General features: G+C 36.5%; 1 protein-coding gene across 4 annotated transcripts in view; it reads left to right on the top strand.

The window, feature by feature from the left end:
* Window positions 1-22,657, top strand: part of LOC119656830 (kinesin-like protein Klp10A) — a 69,728-nt gene that overhangs the window by 41,984 nt on the left and 5,087 nt on the right. For 3 of the 4 annotated variants that reach the window (XM_038063476.1, XM_038063478.1, XM_038063477.1), the window contains 7 exons: window positions 8,366-8,590; window positions 9,287-9,347; window positions 10,360-10,696; window positions 10,780-11,046; window positions 16,946-17,192; window positions 17,253-17,912; window positions 17,986-18,160. In XM_038063476.1, the coding sequence (XP_037919404.1) occupies window positions 8,366-8,590; window positions 9,287-9,347; window positions 10,360-10,696; window positions 10,780-11,046; window positions 16,946-17,192; window positions 17,253-17,912; window positions 17,986-18,160 (1,972 nt within the window). The remainder of the gene's footprint in view (window positions 1-8,365; window positions 8,591-9,286; window positions 9,348-10,359; window positions 10,697-10,779; window positions 11,047-16,945; window positions 17,193-17,252; window positions 17,913-17,985; window positions 18,161-22,657) is intronic. The other variant, XM_038063479.1, reaches the window with a different exon arrangement.

Below are 22,657 nucleotides of genomic sequence, written 5' to 3'. Positions count from 1 at the left end.
ATATTTTTTAGTTCAGAGTTTTTAACTTTAGCATATATTTTTTTAGCTCTCTATTACATTAAGATTTCTCGAGTTATTGTTCTGCGTTTCTTAATTTTTTATTGGATTGCAAATTTGATAAAAATTGACATTGGTTTTCAATCGAATGGATAGATATAGAACATTTCTATGGACATGATTAGTGATAAAATAGAGCCTAGTTTTTAAAAATGTTTATACAAATTCCATTCATGTGCCATGTCTGAGGGCGAAATTTCAAGTAATGTCGGCAAAGAGTCGTCCATTTGGTCTGTATTAATTTATTGCATAATTGATTTCATGACAAAAGTCACAAGCGTGTGGCAATTTATTTTTATTATCTTGAGCTTCTTCTAATTATCATTTTTAACATCAAACAGAAAGAAAATCTGTAGCCTTTAAACTGATCTTATCAAGTCTCTACTGTAGTCGGCAAGTATTCCCATTAAGAAGTTTTATTGACGAATAATCAAAATTCGAAAAATTTAATAATTTCGTATTGAAAAGCGGAGTTCCGGTTTTGGTGACTTTTAGTTTATTTCATCCCAATCGCGTCCGAAATATATTGGCGATTCTTATGCCATTACAACTATTACGAAAAAGTTGAGGAAATAACCATTTTCGATGGTAAAGGCCAACCGACGCAGGGATGGCTCAAGCTTACGACCGAGAAAAGTGACCAACTTGACCTAGATGAACGGATATTAAATAAACAACAAATAACCGAATAACTGACAGCTTAATATATTGGCTGATGGGGAGAATTATCCCTTTGTATAGATGACCGCCTTCTATGGAGTAGCTCTGGTTACAAAATAACTATGTGGAGCTTGAATCCAGTTAGTGAAGGGGTGGTATTGTTTCTGTGTAATTTCCAGTTATTTGAATGGTATTGTATTTCGAAAATACTAATTTTGTTAAAAATCTGTGGGCATTGAGGTTGTCAAACCTCATCGTGACTAAATGAATCAGGTAGGAAATTGGAAGGGTTTCGTGATTATTCGGCTTGGCGCAAGTTGAGACGCAATGGGACGCAGGAAAGCAGAAGCTAAAATCATCTGCGAGTAAGTAGACTAAAAGTTGAGGGGCAGTTCTGCCGCCACTGTATCAGATAAGGAACGGGAGGCCTGCTTATCTGATCTGATTTCTATATCAAATACCGAACAAAATGCAACAATATTTTTTAGAAGCTTTTGGAACACAAATTATTCGAAATGACGGAAAGGATAAGGACAAATTTGCTAATGAAAAATGTAAAATCTATCATTAAACTCATGGACGTTCTCAAGTTGCGTCACGTTGACCTGTGTGCGATCATTCAGTGTTGCATTCATTTCCTTTTTTAATGAAAATTCACGGTGAGTCACTTCACGTCACCTCACCGTCTCAACTTGCGTCCCCGTTAAGCATAGTGAGCTGTACATTTTTTGGGTGTTATCTCACTCACTTTAGCTTAATACTCTCATACTTTTTAATTTATCAATATAAATATGTTTTTAGCGTGAAGGATGTGTAGGCCAATTTTAATTAACACGTTATGATTCGCCCTCTGAGCCGGGGTTTGGAAATACTCTCAAATATATTCTCTGGCTCGGGTTTGGAAATACTCTCAAATATATTCTCTGCTTGTTGTAACAGTCGACTAAGGGGCATAAAAATTTTTAAGGTAGGAACCTGCAAATTTGCTAACTTTATTGGTACAGAAACAGATTCCCGAGGGTACTAACGCTCCTCGATAACGGTATCGAGGCCTCCAGAAAGCTTGCTTTCTTCACCTTGAGTTAGAATTTGGATAATATAAACTTCTGAGTCAAAATGAGTGACTGAGTGGGACTCTGGGAGGTACTCCTCTTGTGGCACACGTTCTCATGATCTGGGCGTCGATTTCCGACAGAACTTTAACTGCAAGATTCCGACCCAGAATGAATAAATTTCAACAGTGCAGTGTTACGCACCACCGGAGACTTCTCATTCAGAGGAGAAGGAGACCTTCTCTGTAGCAACAACAGTGAAAAGTTTGTAGACATCTGCAAACTTCGTCTTTGGGTTTCGACTAAACTGCAATAAATACCAACGGTAGATTTAGAAAAATTCTTCTTAATGTGTTTAATAAAAGAGGTACTAACTTCGTTCTCGGGAGGGTCCAGCTCTGACGGTCGTTTAGTCGTCGGAGTCAGATCAATAAACATTAGAGCTGTGATTTGAGTTGAGCGCGATGCGCTGGTGCTTATACACTGTAGAAAAGGAGAAGTATAGCTTAGCGCACGCTGTGGTAATATAAATTTCACTATTGCATGGATGAGGGAAGGAGATGCTGCTGCAAATAGCAACGAACTTTGTAAGTTTACGGGCAATTGACGTGTTGATGACAAAACGGAAGTGGCAGTAGATGTCCTACTTGAGGGAAAGGCGTTAATTTGAATTCATGGGGTGAGTTGAACCACATTGCCAGAAATCGATAATGATGGCGCATGGATGTAGCTGACGCGCTATGCCAATCATATAGTCATCAACATCGCCCCCATCGGCCATATTGATCGGGAATATTGCTATTTCGGATATAAGCATCCATGATCGCGAAGTGGCATTCACGGTCTTTGCTGGCCTGCCAATACCGGGAATTCTAGAGGGTGGGGGGAATTCTTCTCTATATTTAAAAAGTTTTTCATTGGCCAAGTTTTGGGCAGGTCGCCGCTACTGACAGTGGTTGCCATACCAGTTTCGTTGAGATCAGCCGTCAGAAAATCTGTTTTCTTAAAATTTTGCAACATGTCTTTCATGAAGTTAATAATAACTTTTTGTTTGGTTCAATTTTTCTCTTATATTTGAACTTCAGTAGTTCAAGTGGTTCGTACACTAGAAAGAAGGAATATGTTGCTCCTCAAAATTTGTGCGGTCTGCCACTACATTGATGGCGGACTTAGGACCACTTGATCCCTAAACCACAATAGAGTTGTACTTTCTTTTCTTGGCTTTAACTCGTAATTTTTCTCAACGATTAGGCCTCTTAGAAAAAAATTCAAATAGAATGGTCCATTCAATACTTCTTATAGTTTCGAAATGAGAAGAAAGCCAGAGATGAAAATCTAAGCAGCTTCTATATGCCATTATTAATAAGTGCGTTGTTTCAATATAAAAATGCAGAGAGAACATAATTAAGGAGCAACTTGAATTCTGTTATTTTGAAATACTGGTTTTTGAAAGGAGATTTCTACTTTCTACATATATAAGCAATAAATTATTTTATTCGTACATCGAGCTCGATATCATTGTCAGTATCACCAGATTCATTGATTTGATTTTAGTACTCTATTGGTTGGGTGGTTGGGTGAAAGATTTTGACAGCAGCTCAGAAATGAATAAATACCTAAGTCAAATCAGGATAATAATCCTGGGCATCCTGAAATACCATTACGGTCTAGAATTAAGTGCTCTAAAACACTTTAAGGCCTAGGTTCAAGTGGGATTGTTACGCCATCAATTTTTATTATTATTAATATTAAGATTCTAAACGATTCTTTTGATGTTTTTAAGAAAGCTGGTGGTTTGTTATCTTATTCATTCACAATGAAATGTTTTACCAATGAAATTTTGTTGTTATGTAAACCGATATTTATCGGAAAATTCAATTATTTGTAGTATTAATGCTTCTACTTATCTGATTAATGTAGAATTCATTCCTCAAGCATTGCATCATCAAATCTTATTTAGTTCTACACAATTGACCAAGGATGATATATAGAGTGGAAGTTTCCAAATAGAATTCATTTTTATGGTCAAACCAATTTCATATAGCTATTCCAGTAGAGATCGCATCACTGCGTCCAATAAATTGAATAATTATCGTCGGTACAGATGATGATTACGAATCCAATTGAATCGATTAAATTTCAATTTTCTAGAAATAGTAAAATAATTCTCCTAATCCTCCCACAGTGATTCGTGTACTGTCACACATACACACTAGAGCTAGAGTCACTCGTTGATGTTTTATTTATATTTACATGTCGTTTATTTAGTTGACTTTTTAAACACGTTTAGATAATGCCATAGTATTTCATTGAGCGATTAATATTTTATACAATTCATGACAGGCATTGGATTTTATTGTTCTGAAATATCTTAAGTCGTTAAAGTTACCAACTGTAAACAATGAAGCATAATTAACTAAAAACATATTATGCTCTGAAATCATGAATATTGTGTTAAAATATATATAACGTAGAAGACATTTTTTACATAGTACCAAACTGCAAACATGCATACATATGTGCATATCGGTACGATTTTTGAAGCACTTGAACAAGTAGACATAAGTATTATTTTCGTAGTTTTTTTCCTAATAAAATTTCGTGTTTAGACTGAAAGTATCCTCTAGCTTACCCGAAATCAAGTAACTTGAAATCATCTTACTTAGTGTAAACTTTCGTACATTTAATTCAAAATCCATGCAAATTTGCAAGTAATGTTTTTCTCTGACTCTTGTTAGCCCTTACTTCAGTTTTCTGCTTGGGAAAGTAAATTTTGGTTGTGAGTCAACACCAATCATTTTCAAAGTAAAGGGTCCTATTTTTGTAAATATTTCACCTACAGAACCTCGCATTGGCTTCCACCGTAAAAAGTCGTGGTAAAAAGTCCAAATATACGCTTTTGTGGTTTTTATAATCTTCATCCTTTCAATCTGCTAAAAATCTTAGACAATGAGATGAATGGATTCAAAAATATTCGTGTGTGGTATCTACTATTAGTCCATCATCGCCACGATTTTAACACTACAAATAAGATATCTGGTGGGAATATGTAATATTGTCAGTTTTTACGAAATTCAGTTACGCTGGTCAATGAATCGAAATTCTTGATAGAGAACATTATCAGATACCAGAGATTCCTTTCAGAAGTATGTTAAAAGAAACTTTATTCAAAGTGTTTTTTAGCGCTAGTTACACAATTTCCCCATCTTTCGAGCAGTTTGCGGATATTGCGCTAGTAAAAATCTTCACCTTTCGTCGCGAAACATTCACCAAGCTCTTTTTCATATCTTTCGTCGAACCAAAGCGCTGCTCAGCGTTAATCTGCCTGGTCTGGTCAGTAATTGGCATAGAGTAAAATTTCTCAGCTGCGTACTTCCAACGTCTCATAAACCGGCTTTGCCGTGTGTGATGGAGCATTGCTATAAAGGAAAATTAAGTTGTGTTGCTTCTTCCGATATTCTGGTCGTATTTCAAGCAGCAAACGGCTCAAATCTTACAATTGTTGTTGGTAGCGGCTAGTATTAACCGTTACGCCGAGTTTTAATAGGTCACAATAGAGTACACCCTTCCTATCCCACTGAACGTAGTTCATCGATCGATGTGGATGGTGCTTCTTTGTCTACTTTTGCGCTTGGCATCCTCGAAAAGAATCCCCGACTTTCTTTTGTATCGTATGAGTAAAACTTCACAGATGCCTTTTCGTCTCTCCAAATTTCTCTTGTTCAACAAATGTAATCATCTGCGATTTTCAAGATCTTCCCCTTCTTTCGTAAACCTTTGAAAACAACTTGTTGACTTACGCTCGTTTGCTCTGTGCTTTGCTCTTGTGCACTTTCTCAGTTTATCACGTTTGACACTTGCGGATGATGTACACTTGGTATACTCCATGCCAATATCTGTTGCATAGGACTTCCATAAATGCCTCTTATTTATTATTATCAATGGTAATATTTTGAATATGAATGCATTTTGAAGGTTTACAATTTTCGAACCATGCAGCAACATGGATGCAATTCAAAAGTGAAAAATCTGGCTTGAAATGGCCCGTGTAACTTACATATGGGGTATAAATAAACAATATTGGTATTCTTCTATTTATTCTCAAAGCTACCGTTCCGTTGCTGTTAATTTCTAAAATTTTGCATTTTCGCTTGTTTGCTTTACTTTTATTGATTTCACTGCGAAATATCATATTTTTCACTACAGCTAGCTATTATGATAAAATCAGTTCATGCAGTCATACACTGCAATGACCTCTGCTCTCTGTGACTAATTGAGGAGCATTACAGCTTCCAAATACTGGAACAATGATTTTTAGCCAAAGGTGGCCAAGGACTAGGCCTAGCGCTCAACCAAAGCAGCCATAATGAAGCTGTTTCTGATTTGAATAAATCGAAATTTGGCTCGCATAGGTCGGATTCGGAATTTTTGTCAGTCATAGATTTGGTCCGAGGGTAGTAAAAGAACTTTCAAATCAGCATCTATTGTAGCAAGCCAATCACTATTTCGGTCGACCTTTGGGCCGTTTCTACTGACTTTGATGTTTAGAGTATTTCTTTTTCTGTGAATTCTCATCAGGAATTACATGTCCATACCTTCGAAGGCGCGTCCCTCACGATTTTTTTACAATGGGTTCAATTCCATATCGATGTCCTCATTTCGGACGTGATCTTAGTGTGTTACACAACTTGCTCATTATCCTTTAATTTGAGACGCTGTTCATTGTCTTAGGTAGCTGGACAGGATTCGGAACCAAAGAGGACGACATGGTGAACAACATTGCGCTAGAGTTTTGATTTGAGACGTTCGCTACTGCATCGATTGACGCCCGTTGTGGAACGCCACTTCATCCAAGTGCTCTGGTGTTGCTTGATGTTGACTAAAAGCATTGAACCGAGATAACATACTTAAATCGCGCAGTTTTGGAGTCGGTTGTCAAAACGTCATGTACTATTCAGAATTAGTCAGAAACAATGCTGTTGAAGTGATTATTCCACTTTTGGACAAGTAGCTCGAGATCAATTTTGTTGTGAAACACTAGGAAAACGCCATTTGCATAGAAGAATGTGTAGTGCGCTGGACGCGGTATATCCCATGTAGCAATGTTCATAACGAAAAGAATTGCATCGAAATGGCACTTCCATGATGAATGTCGACAGAAATACAGAGCGGTTTTGATATACCTGGCACAAGTTACTTTATTCTTGGGATGGCGGTATAGAAATTTAACCTAGCGGATGAGCTCTTCTGGCACTACCACCCTTTTCCTTTCCTTTTCGTAGTGCTTTTTGCGTGCATATTTTAAAAATTATTTCGAATTTTTAAACTGGTGTAATTTTGTATTACAATATCATTTGGTTCTATTGATCTGGCTCATGATGAAAAAAAACTTTCGACATAAATATTTTGTTGGCGAATGTCAATTTCAAACTAAGCAATTATTAATCGTAGTATTCAAGCAAAATTAATTGAAAATAAAATCAACGTATTGTTCTTGAGCATATTCGATTTCCTCAAATTGACCAGTTCTGTGTTCTTTGTTGGAGAATTTATAAAATTCTTGAAGATTTTGGTGTAATATGTTGTAACATCTTAAGCGCTACATCAAGTAACTTGTATGAGATAATACTAAGATTTCCTCCCTTCTGGCAACATTATAAAACGTTAACCGTGAAAAAGTCATGCCTTTGTGTCAATCTTCAAGGGCTTGTTGGTAATTTATTGAAGTTTCAGTGAAAGTGTTTGCAGGAAAAATAAATTTATAAATGTAGGTTGTTCGCAATTTTCAATTATCTTCATTTAGTGCGATTTCTTATCATCACTTAGTATCATCATTAGTGCTTCAAAGCTTTGAGGCAAATTAGCCCTGATATTGCTCTCAAGTATTCAACCTAACTATGTTTTCATGCAACCGGCCTACCTAATTAAAGGAAAATTGATTGAGGACAATATAGTTATGATTTGAAAATTTCTGTAGGCACAGCCCTTAGTTTCATTAAAACTTAATAAGGCATATGTGCAGCCTTATATAAACTTGTAGAGAAGTATGCGAAGTTTTTAATAAAAGCTAGTTTGAATAAAAGTTCACTGTAACGACGAATGCAAACTCCCTGGATAGTAAGAACTATGGATATTCCTATCTCTTTGCAACCCCTGCATTATGCAATATTGGTTAAACATTTTCTGGTTACTAGGCATTTTAATATTAGTCTGTCGTCATGGATTCTATTCGTCCTGTATGTGAGAGTTTGTTGTACTTGATCGGGCCCGCATAAACTCACTCAAAATTTAGCTTGTAAATGCTTCTCACTTCGATAAATAAGTAAGATAAATCATTCATATTAGATGTACTATCGCGTTTCTAATTGTCCATTTTAACATAGAATTATCGTAAATGTTCTCTATATTTATTGCTTGGGAAAAGGTGAGTTTGCTTCTATTGTTCTATGCCCTGCGGTAAATAGGATTGCTACTCGTCTAGTTAGCATAAACTGTGCTTAAGTTCGAAAATGTCATGTGTTTGTATAGAGTATAAGTTGCGTTGAATTTAAAAAAGAAAGCGAATCCCCATACCATTTTTCCAACTACATGTTTAGGAAACATCACACTCATCGATTGAGGAGGAAGAAGAGGAAGAAGGCGAAGATGATGATGGTTTGCTCATTGATGATGGTGATGATGGTGAAATTAGTGCGCAGATGGTATGCAGTAATGGATCAACCATATCAGGAGGCGGTGGAAACACTCAAGTATCCAATGGCGGAGGTGGCGGCGGTGGTACATTACCAATTCGTCAGACCGTTAATTCGCGTACTGGATCGGTACAAAGCAATTATTATCTTTATTACCAAAAGAAAATTGCTGTTGTTTATATCTTTATTATTTGGGTTTTCTGCAAAAGTTAATTTTGTCTCAAGAATTGGGTGTAAATACGGTTAGCCTTTGTCGTTTTTTGTCTTAGGTAAATTTTATTGAAATGAAGGAACGACAAGAGACGACATCGGTCCGGATGCAATCAAACTTTGATTTTTGATACGTGTTTTGTCTCATTTCACAACTTTATTTTTTGATTTGATCGGTTCTGGTTATTGTTACAAAGTTGAAATATATATTATACATTTAATTGCAAACTCATTTTTCGTCGGTTGTTGCCTGCCTTAGTTACAGCAACTCAATTTTGAACTATTGAGGTTCTCCTTTTTATTCCGTTTGTTTCACAATTTATGCACTTGATTTACGTGTTTTGCACTAATATGTCACTATCACACAATGCATCGACACAGAGTTACCTGTATATGTAAACAAATGTGCCTCACTTTTGTGCCTGCTTTTATTGATAAATTGTTAATATTAAATATAAGTATTTGAAGAATTTGGTGTTACCATTTTAAGCTCGTATTACTTTTATAATTGCAATGTATATTTAAACACATTGGCTGTTTGTTCATTGGTTTGATATGTCTAGCCACCCTTTTTTTATTAAAATATGGTAATAACGAAATTGTATTAATTTTCAGAATGCAACGCAAGGTGCAATCAGGGTTATGAATAAATTGAATGGCACAAACGCTCAAAACGGTAAGTAAGGAGAAAACTATATCAATATAGTAAGCAAGAATGTCAACTTAGAAATATATCCGGGGATTATCAGTTAGGAATACAAAACCGCAATATCGACCCTCGTCGACTAGGGTAGTGTAAGTCATACTGAAAGCAGGTCGCCTTATCGCTAACCGTTTAGTTTATTGATTCCTTTCCCTAGTTTCTTGAGTGTTGTTAGTGAATTTAAAAAAATCGAAGAAATCAAATGCGAATAGTATACTATTTTTCTGAATTCTTAATGTTGTGTAGCTGGATAGATCCATTTCCATATAACTCTCATCAAGTTCGCATGTATAAAGGAATGAATTGCATTTGTTAGTAGCATTCCTAAAATGTCTGGGTGGACCTCGTTTGACCAACATATATGAATGATTTTTATAATTGAGCGAAGACTGAAATTTAGTTACGAAATCATTATTTGGTTCACTTTTTGATTAACAAGATATTCCGTTTGTTTTCAAGGGAAAACCCAGCCCAAATACTGCAATCGTATATGTGTGCACTTGCTTTCGATTGAATGGGAAATTACGGCATTTGTTTGGAGTGTGATGTTACTACGTTACCATGGTCAACCATTCAGTATAAGTGGTCATTATCGACGCGCTTCAAATCCCATATTAGTCTGTTGCTTTCCAGTTTGCGATGTAAACCATATTTCTACATTTCTGTTGATTATAAGTCTAATGCTATTCCGTGCGGATAAATTATCGTCCATCGTACTTTATAAATAATAAGCTTTACGTTCTATTGGGGTGTTTTATAAATAAGTAGTGAAAAAACAATAGTCGTTTGCCAATTTGGTAGTTAGCCAGAAAACATATTTCTAAATGCTGTAGGTCAACTTGATAATCAGATTACAGTTAATGACTTTTTATATGGAAACTTTCATTGTCGGGAGAAGTGAAATTAGAAAATCGATAATAATGTCGTTTGTTTTCACCAGAACTGTTTTGATCCATTTAATTTTGTTTAATAAATTTCATTTCAGGACATCGTACAAATCGTACGTCAATTAGTGCAGTTGCGAACTCTCAAAACGGGCAGGGCGACCACGTCGAGAATATCCCGCCACAACAAGCGACTGGAATCCCGAAAGCGGCGCGCATTCAACCACCAAATGCAAAAATGTCTATTACGGCAGGTGTGACAAACTCAGCAACTGCTAATGCTGGTGCCAGGCGTTCATATGTCGTTAAAGAAGTTGAACGATTAAAAGAGAATCGTGAAAAAAGACGCGCTCGTCAAGCTGAACTTAAGGAAGAAAAAAATGCGCTTATGAATTTGGATCCAGGGAATCCGAACTGGGAAACGGCTGCAATGATCCGGTAAGTTTTTGATTGTCAAGGAAATTACTTGATTCTCGATCTAAATTTAATACTTTGGTTTTGTATTTTATTCAACTTCACAGCGAATACCAAAGCACAATCGAATTTCGACCTTTAGTCGATGGGCTACCAATAGAGGATCATCAGATCACAGTTTGTGTACGAAAGAGGCCATTGAGTAGAAAAGAAATAATGAGAAAAGAAATAGATGTGATATCTGTGCCTAATAAAGATCAGCTCATCGTGCATGAACCGAAAACAAAAGTGGATTTAACGAAATTTTTAGAGAATCACCGGTTTCGTTTCGATTACGCTTTTGACGATAATTGCAATAATCAGATTGTTTACAAGTAAGTTAAAATATTTCAATAGAGAATCCTTTTTCTACTCTTTCTGAAGCGGCCCTCTAATTTGTGAAAGCAAAATCTCATTCAAATGGGTTCACTCTCAGCCTATGTGTTTGCCTCGCTTCCTATTTTTCCATTCGTTTGTCGTCCCATCTGTCTGTCATCTAAACATTACTCAGTTTGGAAAACGCTAAAAGAGTCACCGAACTTCTACCACATGCGAAAGCTTAAAGCCGAAATATTACGAAATTAGGGCAGATTTCGCGGATTATCATCGGAGGTTGAAGCATAAAAGGGTTAAAGTAAAACAAGTTCCAATGTGTAGTCTTTATCTTTTTACATTTTATGGGTAGATTGGCTGATCCAATGAAAGGCGATCTGTCTTCACGGTCCAGACGATTATCACCAGATATTGGCATGATCTGAGGAAAGAATCGCGCTTTTTTGTGGTGTCCAATTTCGCTGACGAATTTGTTATGATTGGTGGTGCGAAGCCAGTTCAATATTAAAATGGTTTTTAATTGTTGCTTCCCTCATTTCAAACTAAATGAAAGTTAAAAAAATAAATGGTTCTATTATTTATGAACAGTTGAAAAAAACGACCAATTTGAAATAAATGAATGCTGTAAGTGATAAGATTAACACATTTAAAAAAAAAAGATGCATTTTTAAAATACTTAAATCACCACAACTCAAAAACTATGATAGCTGAGGTATTGAAATAAACTCTAAATCGTTGCGAAGCAAGTTGTATCCATACACAGAGCCATTTGAAAGTAATAAATTTGCTAAAGCAAAAATTGTGTTTTTCTCTCCAAAAATTTTGCTATTTAACCCATTTTCTCTCGAATTTTAACATTCTCAATATACTAATTTTCTTGCAAAAAAAATTAATCTGCTGTTCATATAAAGTCACATTAACAGTGTTTTATCCTAAATGCTTAATTAATGATAGTTACAAACCTGTAGTAAACTATAAATAGGAAAAAAAACGCGGAATTTTGCATGGAATTGAAGAAATTTGCTGTTCGGACAAAAAGGAGCATAATTATTTTCTGAATGTTTTTATTAAAAAATGATTAAAGTGAACCCCCTCCGTCAATAGACAATAGGAGGCTCTTACTACTTTTTATATAATAACATTCTGCTTGATATGTTTACAGCAACATTAGTAATTTTAGAAAAAAAACTTTTTCTAAGGACCTTGGAATCTGCCTTTAAACCATTTCTTTCAAATATCCCCACAAAAAGTTATCCAGTAGATTTAAATCGGGCAATTTGAGCGGCCATCGTGCTGGCGCATAACGTTCCTATTTACCATTCATCATATTCATCAAGTTTCCCATCCTGGATAAACCACATCCTGTTCCTTCTCATAAGTGGTGCATTTTTTAATAAATCGAGCGGGTCCTCCCGCAAAAAAATGTATAACCTTTACCTGCCAATCGGCTTGGAAGAATAAAAGGCCCTGTAAGTTGGTCTTCCATCGGTTTTGATAATATACTTCACGATTGTATCCACCTCTAACTACTGCGATAACAAAAGGTGCGTTTTTGGGTAAAAAGACATCCGTCAATAAATAAAATATTTTTAGTCAAGTTAGGACTTTCCCTAATTTGCAATTGCAATCCAATCGCAAAAACTTACTTTATTTTGGTTTGTGGTGGTATGAGTAAACTTTATGCTTAATTATTGACATTGCTTCCAAGTTATGTTTGTTTTAGGTTACGATGGTTTGAATAAGTTCCAGTAATACTTGAATGGCAGCAGAATTAATTACTAGTTTGTTCTACTAATTTTCAGCAGCTCTTACAAATCCCTGATAATTAAAACCCAATTACACTGAAGTGTTAATGGTGTCAATCATGTGGATAATCTAAAAATGAAGTTTTTTACCTATTTTATGTCTTTGGTTTCAGGTATTTGGGGTATTTTTACAATGAGTGGATTTTCATTCAACCTATTATAACTACTACACGTTGAGTGATTAGGATTAAATGATGTTAACAAAATTGTATCATAGTATAAATGAGATCCATTTTTTGTAAGAAAATTAGTACATTGTGTATGTTAAAATTCGAGAAAAATTAGGTTAAACAGCAAAATTTTGGAAGTTTAAAACACAATTTTTGCATTTGGAAATTTATCACTTCCAAACGGCTCAATTTATACAAATTGACATTCATATTTTAGAGCGAAGTCTATGATCCAGCGTTTATTTCAATGCCCTACCTATCATAGTTGAATTGCTGCAATATTAGTATTTTAAAGACGCATTTTTTTAATTTAAAATGCCTGTGGCCGCTAAAAAGTTAAGAAAACGAAAAACAAAATACCTCATAGTTTTTGCTTAGAATTACAAGAGGAATAACCTGGCATACCCTGCGATGTGCAGGGGCTGAGTCGTCTGAAGAAATTATATTATCGAATATATCTCTTCTTATTTCAGTGGTGGAATCCAAATCATGTCGCAGAATTTCCTTATATTTGGACGCACATACATGACCATCCATGATCAATATTTCCCCAATTCTGTATCCTGTTATGCATTCTTAGTCCATGCCATTCGGAGAATATTTTAAGGTTAATGTTCCTCATTCCTCTCTACCTTTTTCGGGTGAACTACCATATTTAGTCCAATCAAAATAACTCATCGAACCTCACTTTGTTAGAAGACGTTTATTGGTAGACTAACGGGAGGTGAAAATTCATCCAGGCGGCGATACAATCATCGTTCGCTCACTGATATTACATAAGCTCGATTCTTCAAACTCTCTCTTAACTTCTGGAACTGCTCTAAATTTATTTGGGAGGCTAATCCATCTAATTTCCCGACAATTGCGATCTATTTCAACTTTTTTCTGACACTTCTTTCCTCTCTGTTCATAAAGGAAACATGGTACAGTTGACATATGCTTTTGAATAGTGATAAAACACAGAAATAGAATACTCTTTTTGGTTTTATTTCTCAGGTGGCAAACAAAGTGATGTTCAGGCACCAATGTGCAATGGACTGTACTGCCTACTGTTCATCGGCTGGTAAATTTTTGATGTATTCATGCCTTTCAAATTATTCTGTTAGCGCGCCAGTTTATCACGAACAGCGATTACCAAATGGAATGCAATCTCGAACATCTTCAAAGACAATGTCGCTCTAATTATTGCTCGAAATGTTTCTCATTTCAAAGTTGTGTCAAACTTTCCAAGAAGCATCAAATCACAATATGCGACCAAAGTATTGCATTGGGCTTTGTACTCCACATATACACTGTATACACGGGGGTCGAGTCTACATTTGTCCTTGGGGTGGCTATTTGGGGTGGGCCTCATCATATGAGCATGCCGGTATGACACATTACATTTTATAGCATTTACCTCTTGTAAAAAATAGCAAATTATTATTTGGTGCCTTGTTAATTTTCTACTTCACTTTTCCAAGACATTATTAACCATGAGACTCACACCTAAAAATGATGGCATTCTCCGGCGACTCTTAGATTTAATCCTCTACATTAAATTCTTTATTTTTTTTCTGTGTAAATCTTTTTGTTTCAGTATCCACCACACCTCAGATAAATCAGCTTAATATAATTGTTGCTGATATATCTGGAGAGACTGGTTGAGTATCAAATTCGCGAGGAGGCGCTAAGATCGCACCCATTAAATAATAAGCAGCATGCTTACCAGTGCAGAAGGTTCTGGGAGTCTGCTCTTCACTCTTTAGTTTGAAAGACAAAGGATGCAACTCTGAAAGGCGGGTTCGAGAAGGGGCGTTTGACTGGAGGCCCTTCGAAAAGCTCTATGATGCCGAGAAAGTTAAAAAAATAAGTCGTTCTATTAAAGCTTGGTATTGGTGAAACTTTAAGTGGATTTATGCTGTGGTTACGCAGAGATTACAGTGGTGAAGCGGTGGTTGATCGCTACCTGACAATAGAAGCGACGAAAGGCTGCCCCCCGGGAGGTGTGCTATCTTATGTGTGAAATATGTTGATCGACTCACTACTATGCTTATGCGGATGACGTAGCTGTGGCGGTTATTTGCTAAAATCTCGGAACGGTGTATAGAAATTCACAACGTATCGTTGATTTGATTGACAGCTGCTGCATCAGGCATGAACTTTCAGTAAATCCAAATAAAACCACAAAAAGGAGGAAACTGAATGGTCTTTGCCTTCCAGAGATGAGGGGTACAAACCTTCAACTCTCCGACAAAAAGAAATATTTGGAAGATATTCTAGACAAGAAGCTTTTTAGGAACAAGCATGTAGAGGTAAAGATGAAACACGCTTTCACATTTTATGGGCTGTGTAGGTAGACCTTTGCTTCGATATGGGGACTTAGGCTTCAGTTAGTAATGTGGATGTTGCTATCATTAGGCCGATGTTCGCTTATGCATCCGTAGTGTGGTGGGTTAAGGTGAAACAAAACTGTGTTTGGGTATTATCGGTGCAATCAGCACAACATTCGGCGCAGCTCTAAAAGCATTATCCAATTTGCAGTCCTAGGGTTTGTTTATTCAGTGCACTGCAATGAGAGCAGCTCATAGACTAATTCGCTTAGAGCTATGGGGGAACAGGGGCCGTGAAGAGCACAGAGAATTGAAAGAGTAATTGGGGGAATTGAATCCAGTTTTGGTAAGTCCTTCTGATTCTCGGACCTCCATATGTATGTTTGGTAGAAGGTGTCAGGATATGCTGGTGTCCTCTACCTAGGTGGTTCGAAACAGAACAGGGTTCTGGAGTCTACCCCTCGAATAAAAACGAGAAATGGAATTTTTCTTTGGAACCATATGAAACGGTCTTTCAGACTGAAATGTATGCGAACCTAAGGGGGGCAAACTGGATGATTCAAGGGCAGGCGCATCGCAATCTAGCGATAGCCAAGCTGCAAGGCGTTGAATAGTACTTTGGTTACTTCAATAATCGTTCAGGAATGTAGAAATCGTTTGAACTCTGTTTCTAGATTCAATACGGTGGAACTACTCTGGATACCCGGTCATCGTGACTTAAAGGGAAATTAACTTTCGGATGCTTTAGCAAAAGGTGGTTCAATTTCCCTCATACCTAGACCGGAACCATCAATTAGGGTGCCAGTAGCACTGGCAAATGCTGCTATCAATAACTGGGAACAAGCTTGCCATTATAGGAATAATGGCAGGCCATTATGGGAATACTGGCAGGTGGCAGAGCCTTAATGCTGCTAAACACACCGCATTTTTTCTGCCAGAACCAAACATCCATACATCAAAGTTTATCCTGTTAAACAGCAGGAAAACTTGCAAAAGTATAGTGGGTATAATTCATTAGCTGGGCATATGTTCAGAACAGGAATTCTCCAAGATGATACGTGTCCATCCTGTAATGAGGGAACGCCTATGAGCGCATCAGACATCAGATTTTTGATGCTGATGTGCTCCAATTGCAGCGAGTAGCATGACAGCCACGAAAGGTAATCCTGTGATACATAAACGAATCCGGGATATTCCATTAGACAGGGGAATCGAGTACAATTGACTACTAAGGTCTGTGTTCCCCGAGGCTTTGTCTCTTCTCCATCTCAAACACACCTTCCAAAGTCTCTTCGGATTCCATATCAGTGATGAATTTGACTTGATTACCTCCGGAATATCTACCGAAAGCTACATATAAAACCAAAGTTGAGTGCATTTTCGATTTCCATTTTCCCACCTATGAAAAAGAGAATTATTAAAAACGCTTAGTGTTTTCAAATCAAGTCCCTTTCACATTGAACACTCATGAATTGCATCAAGTACGATATCATTGCTGCACTACATATGAATGTAATATTGTTTCAGGTGTAAGTTATGTTCTGATGCTAGGCCAACTTGACAGTTTTTCTAATTTCAATATGACAAGATTGATATCCGTTTTCTTTTTTACAGGTATACGGCTAAACCTTTAGTGCAGACAATCTTCGAAGGAGGCATGGCAACTTGTTTCGCGTATGGTCAAACTGGATCCGGTAAGACGCATACAATGGGTGGTGAATTCAATGGGAAAACTCAAGACTGTAAAAATGGAATATACGCAATGGCCGCTAAAGATGTCTTCAATCTCCTTCATAGTCCCCGATATAAACATTTGAATTTAGTAGTATCAGCTAGCTTCTTTGAAATTTATAGTGGAAAGGTAGAATGGAAAATTATTACTTGCTTGTGACATTGAATTAAAGGATGAATGCCCCGACAGGTATTCGATTTATTATCAGATAAACAAAAACTACGAGTTCTTGAGGATGGCAAACAACAAGTTCAAGTCGTTGGTTTAACGGAGAAAGTAGTCGACTGCGTGGATGAAGTATTAAAACTTATTCAACATGGAAACAGTGCTCGAACATCAGGACAAACATCAGCAAATTCCAATTCATCACGATCACATGCTGTGTTCCAAATTGTACTGAGGCCACCTGGATCGGCACGGATTCATGGAAAATTCTCATTTATCGATTTAGCTGGTAACGAACGAGGCGCAGACACATCATCAGCAAATCGGCAAACGCGCATGGAAGGTGCTGAAATTAATAAATCTTTGCTAGCACTAAAAGAATGTATCCGCGCTCTGGGCAAACAAAGTGCACATTTACCATTCCGAGTATCAAAATTAACGCAAGTGTTACGAGACTCATTCATTGGTGAGAAAAGTAAAACTTGTATGATTGCGATGATATCACCTGGCCTAAGTTCATGCGAACATACTCTGAATACTCTACGTTACGCTGATCGTGTGAAGGAGTTGGTTGTAAAGGATAATCTAGACATGCGAGGCGATGAGGTAGAACAAATGGATAGTGATGATCACAAAAACCGCCAATTGAATGAAAATGAACTGGCACATCTGAGATCATTAAGTGTTAGTATTTTTTTTTCTAATTTTTGAAAGGGAAACATCTTATGTACTTATTTATATTTTTACTTAACTGCAGGAACACGATATGTCAGACGAACTGTTCAATCAACATGCGGCAATATCCGATCTTCAACAAACAGAAGAAATCATAGTTGATCAACACAAAGCCATTAACGAGTTTTTATCGCGGTTCTTACCAGAAAGTCGAGATCTTTACAATGTAACGAACTACGTAGACTACGACCAAGATGGTAAGTGTTATGTTTTGTAGGCGTTAATATATATACATATTTTTTCAATTAGAAGACTTGATTGAAATATTTTACTGGTTGACCACAACTGATAGTTGCATGAGTTTCTAAGATTCGAAAGTTGAGCATTTTCGTTCTTATTGGTAAATTGAGGAATAATTTTGGAGTCATGGTGGAAATAGCTTCAGCTGGATTATATTTGCCAATAAAAATTTTGCTTCTAGAATCTGGATCGAATTCTTACATGTGGTTTCTCAAAAATATTCGTTACCACGATCGCTGAGTCTAGCCTAAAGGGTATATACTTAATCTTCTTTGCGTACCATTGGCCCCACTTATCCATCAATAACGAATACTATTCAGGCGTTCACTACAATGAGACCAATGCATTCACTTTCGAGTTTCGTCGCCTCCGATTTTTCTCACTTTTTCTTAGTTTTTTTTTCTGAAAATATGGTTACAACACTCCCTGATTTACTTGTATTTCATATAACATGGTGCATTTCTTATTACATTTTAAGTTTATTTTTCACCAAATGTAGTCATGTGGGGTATCAAACAGAATATCTTGATTAGTATTTTCTTATTTTTGACGTTTGATGGAAACTGCCCAACTGAAAAATTTGGAAAAATGACGAAGCTGCCACTATATGGTGTCTAGGCCTCAAGATACTCTCTACACATCTTTTGTGGAAATTTTCTGCAATCTAGGAGTGAATGTCAGTCTGACATGCTAAATATATAACATGACGAGCTAGGTACAAATGGAACAAATGCCTATTCAAATCTACTTATAAAAGCAATCCAAAAAAACTTTCATACCTGAACCGCCCAGCTTCCGGTATTCCATTTTAAATTAAAATTCACGCTTTCCTAGGTCTAGTGAACTCGGTCGCGCTGAAGTGGAAGTAGTAGAAGTGACTCAACAAATCCATAACAAAAGGGATTTCCATTTCAATGTGTTTTATTTCTATTGACTTAAAGTAATTGTATGATCGATGTATACTTTCTAAAGAGAAGAAAATACATACAACGAAACCAGAAGAAAATGCTAGGAAGGAAATGGGAAAAATTGAAAACCCACCTTGAAAAATAAAAAATTCAAATAAACATCAAAACCAGACTATACACAACAAATACAAGGCAATTGAATTGAATTCTATACCAGTAAATGTGAACACCGATTATTTGCAAACTCAAAAGCATCTGACGCTCGCTTACCGCGAAAGTTGATTATTCGTCTACTTTTTAGGATACTGAAATAAGTGTCGGATGAATCTGGATGAGAAAAAAGAGTAGTTTAAAGCCGAGGCCGAAGATGTGATTAAGGGGTTTTTTTTTTTGACTTTGATCGGCCAATCAAAATAGTTAAAATGAATTTATCATAGATTCTCTACGTTTTGTAAAATTTTCAAGTAAAAATTTATTCGAGTTATGTTGCGTGCTATTTTATAAAATCATGTTACGAGAAAAATTCCTTTAAAGACGCCGTAGTTGCCGAAAAACTTATGTTGGCAATATGGGAGAAACTCGACATTTCATCGAAAAATTGTTTTTTCGAAATTTCACTTATTGGTTCATATTCTTCAAATTTCAAAGTATTTTTTAGCCAATAAAAAAAATCGATTCCTGAAAACTTCTACAGTGGTGTTACCCCTTAATCAGTATCACGGTGGAATGTAACATGCAACAATTATGAAAATAGACTCAAGAAACAAGATGCCTTAAAAGAAATGACTAATGAATTTCGTAAAGTAACAAGTAACGAACACAATATAATGGTGAATTTAAAAAATACAATATGACCAAGAAACTATCCTGTTTACAAAATATTCTCCATATTCTGCCCGTACTAGTATTATTTGAGAAGATAGTCTCCTACCTCTGGAGCATCAGCCATAGCCATAGTCAGAACTAGGATACTATCTGTTGCAGCAAAATCTTCATGTCGCCAGTTTCCATGGATTATTTCACCTGAATTTCGTATTGTTTTGATATAAGGAAACAAATTTCAGAAGTAAGCCTTCTGAAATCCGCCTTCTTAAAAAATTCGAAAAGCTAGTCTTTCCAGCTTTTGTAACTCTCTGCCTGCTGTACTGAGTTCAGTTCTATTTGGTTATCATTGACCCTACTATTATAGTGCATATCCAATGTAGTATTTTTGGGGTACGTTCCAATTTTTCCCTGCGAATTCCTAAATATTTGAATTCTTTCTCGTTTAGCCTCCATGCCATCTAGGCGATCAATCTTGTGCTTCGTACTGAATGGTACTGACTTTCCGGCTGGTCTCACCCTCCAGTACCAGGCACTAGTGATTTTCAGTCCAGTTTGGATTCTATCACATTTCTCCCTACAGATTACAACAATGTCATCAGTTTAACCTTGGACCTGTGTTCCAGTATTTATTAGCCCTCGTCAATCACCCCATTAGCGCCGAGAGTACCCCACCCTGTGGACTAATGCATACATATTTATATGTATATGTACACATCCATATGTACGGAGGTAATAACGTACAGTAGCGGTTTCATGCACAGTGGAAGAATAAAAAATAAACTTCAAACTTTGATTAAAAATAGAATATAGTGATAAAATGAAGCCGGTAGGTGTAACAAAAGTAAAACGATAGCAAATTTAGCATAAGGTCTAGAAAGGAGCGATAAGAATAATAGCAGTTCAATATTCCGTTTAACAATAAACCAAAAAGAAATAATGCTTAGGTATATGTACAACAAAGAAAGGTTCAATATTTGGTTGTGTGTCGTTTGACCGTAATAAGTGCTTCGCAATGATGTTTTTTCGAGTCCAAAACAGTTGGAGTTGAACAGGGGTCGCCTTTCAAACCTTCTACAACTGGCCGTTATTTTTTGGTTTTCAATTTTAAACAGCTTTTTCGACGTCCTTAGATGTATATCTAAAGATTTTCTATTGGATTGAGGTCAGGCAATTTAGCAGGGCACTCCATTCCGTCAATTTTATAATCCAAAAACAATTCTTTCGATTTTTAGCCCGTATATTTTGGGTCACTGTCCTGCTGGTGAACCCATTAAGAGGATTTTCGTACTAAGCATATGAGGAGATAACTTCCTGAAAAATTTCTATATCCAGCATCACGATGCTGGCTCATCTTCCGTGCTTAATTGCTTTTATTGTCAAGCGAGAATCGCATTCATAATTCGGCGGACCTCGAACATATTTTCTTAATTCTTTGAGACCAGTCCGGATAGTTGAGTGGTTAGAGCGCAAGGCTGTCGAACGGAAGGTCACGGTTCAAATCTCACTGGTGGCAGTGGAATTTGTATCGTGATTTGACGTCGGATACCAGTCGACTCAGCTGTGAATGAGTACCTGAGTCAAATCAGGGTAATAATCTCGGGCGAGCGCAATGCTGACCACATTGCCTCCTAGTGTACCGTTACGGTCTTGAATGAAGTGCTCTAACACACTTCAAGGCCCTGATCCAACATGGATTGTTGCGCCAACGATTATTATTATTATTTGAGACCAGGAAGAACGATTTTACTTTCGTTCATCTATCAAATATTTATCCGTTTTTAGATGAACCATTCTCCATGTTATTTCGCATATCGCATTCTTTTTTAATGTGTTGCTTTCAGAAGTAGCTCTTTTCTCGGACTTCGATCGTTCAAATTATGATACCAGAATCTATTCCTAACTATTTCAGCTCATGACAAACCAAGCATACAATCTTTTTTTTGTAATTCAGTCTCCAATATAAAACCTCAAAAAATTACACAAACATCAACACACAACAATTTATTGAAAAAAAAACTATAATAATAATAATCGTTGGCGCAACAATCCGATTGGATCAGACCCTTGAAGTGTATCCAAGAAAGTAACGATACACTAAAAGAGGCAAAGTGGTCAGCATTGCGTTCGCTCGAGATTATACCCTGATTTGACTCAAGTACTCAATCACAGCTGAGTCGACTCGTATTCGACATCATATCACGATTCAAATCCCACTGCCACCATTTGAACTGCGACCTTCCATTCTATAATCACTCAGTTAACCGGATACAAAAACTATACAAATACACAATTATTATGTCACAGCTTGTGTCGTGTAAAAACAGAAACACTTGAAAAAATTGAAGGATTTTTTGAAAAGAAATTCTTTAATATTTTGTACTTTAAAGTTTTTGTTTTACTACAGCTTTTAATCTAGATCGCATAGAAATAACCCACTTTTAAACGTAATCTGGTGATATTTTAGTCAATCCTTCCTTTAGCGCCGATTCCAAACTTTGCTCATTGAAGATATAGTGTTCTAGCATATGCCACAAATTTTCAACCAAGTTTAAATCTGGGGATTGAGCGATTGTTTGGATGACTTGTAGGCAATTACAAATTAGCAAAGATTGCCACTACACCGGATTTGTGTTTTGCATCGTTATCTTGGTAGAAGCACAGCATTTGACTCACGCGACACACAGTTCTACCCTACCATCTAGTGCAGAAATACTAAATTTA

Source organism: Hermetia illucens, chromosome 5 (genome assembly GCF_905115235.1).
Source record: "Hermetia illucens chromosome 5, iHerIll2.2.curated.20191125, whole genome shotgun sequence".
Classification (NCBI taxonomy): Eukaryota; Metazoa; Arthropoda; class Insecta; order Diptera; family Stratiomyidae; genus Hermetia; species Hermetia illucens.
This window is presented reverse-complemented; position numbering and strand designations above follow the sequence as displayed.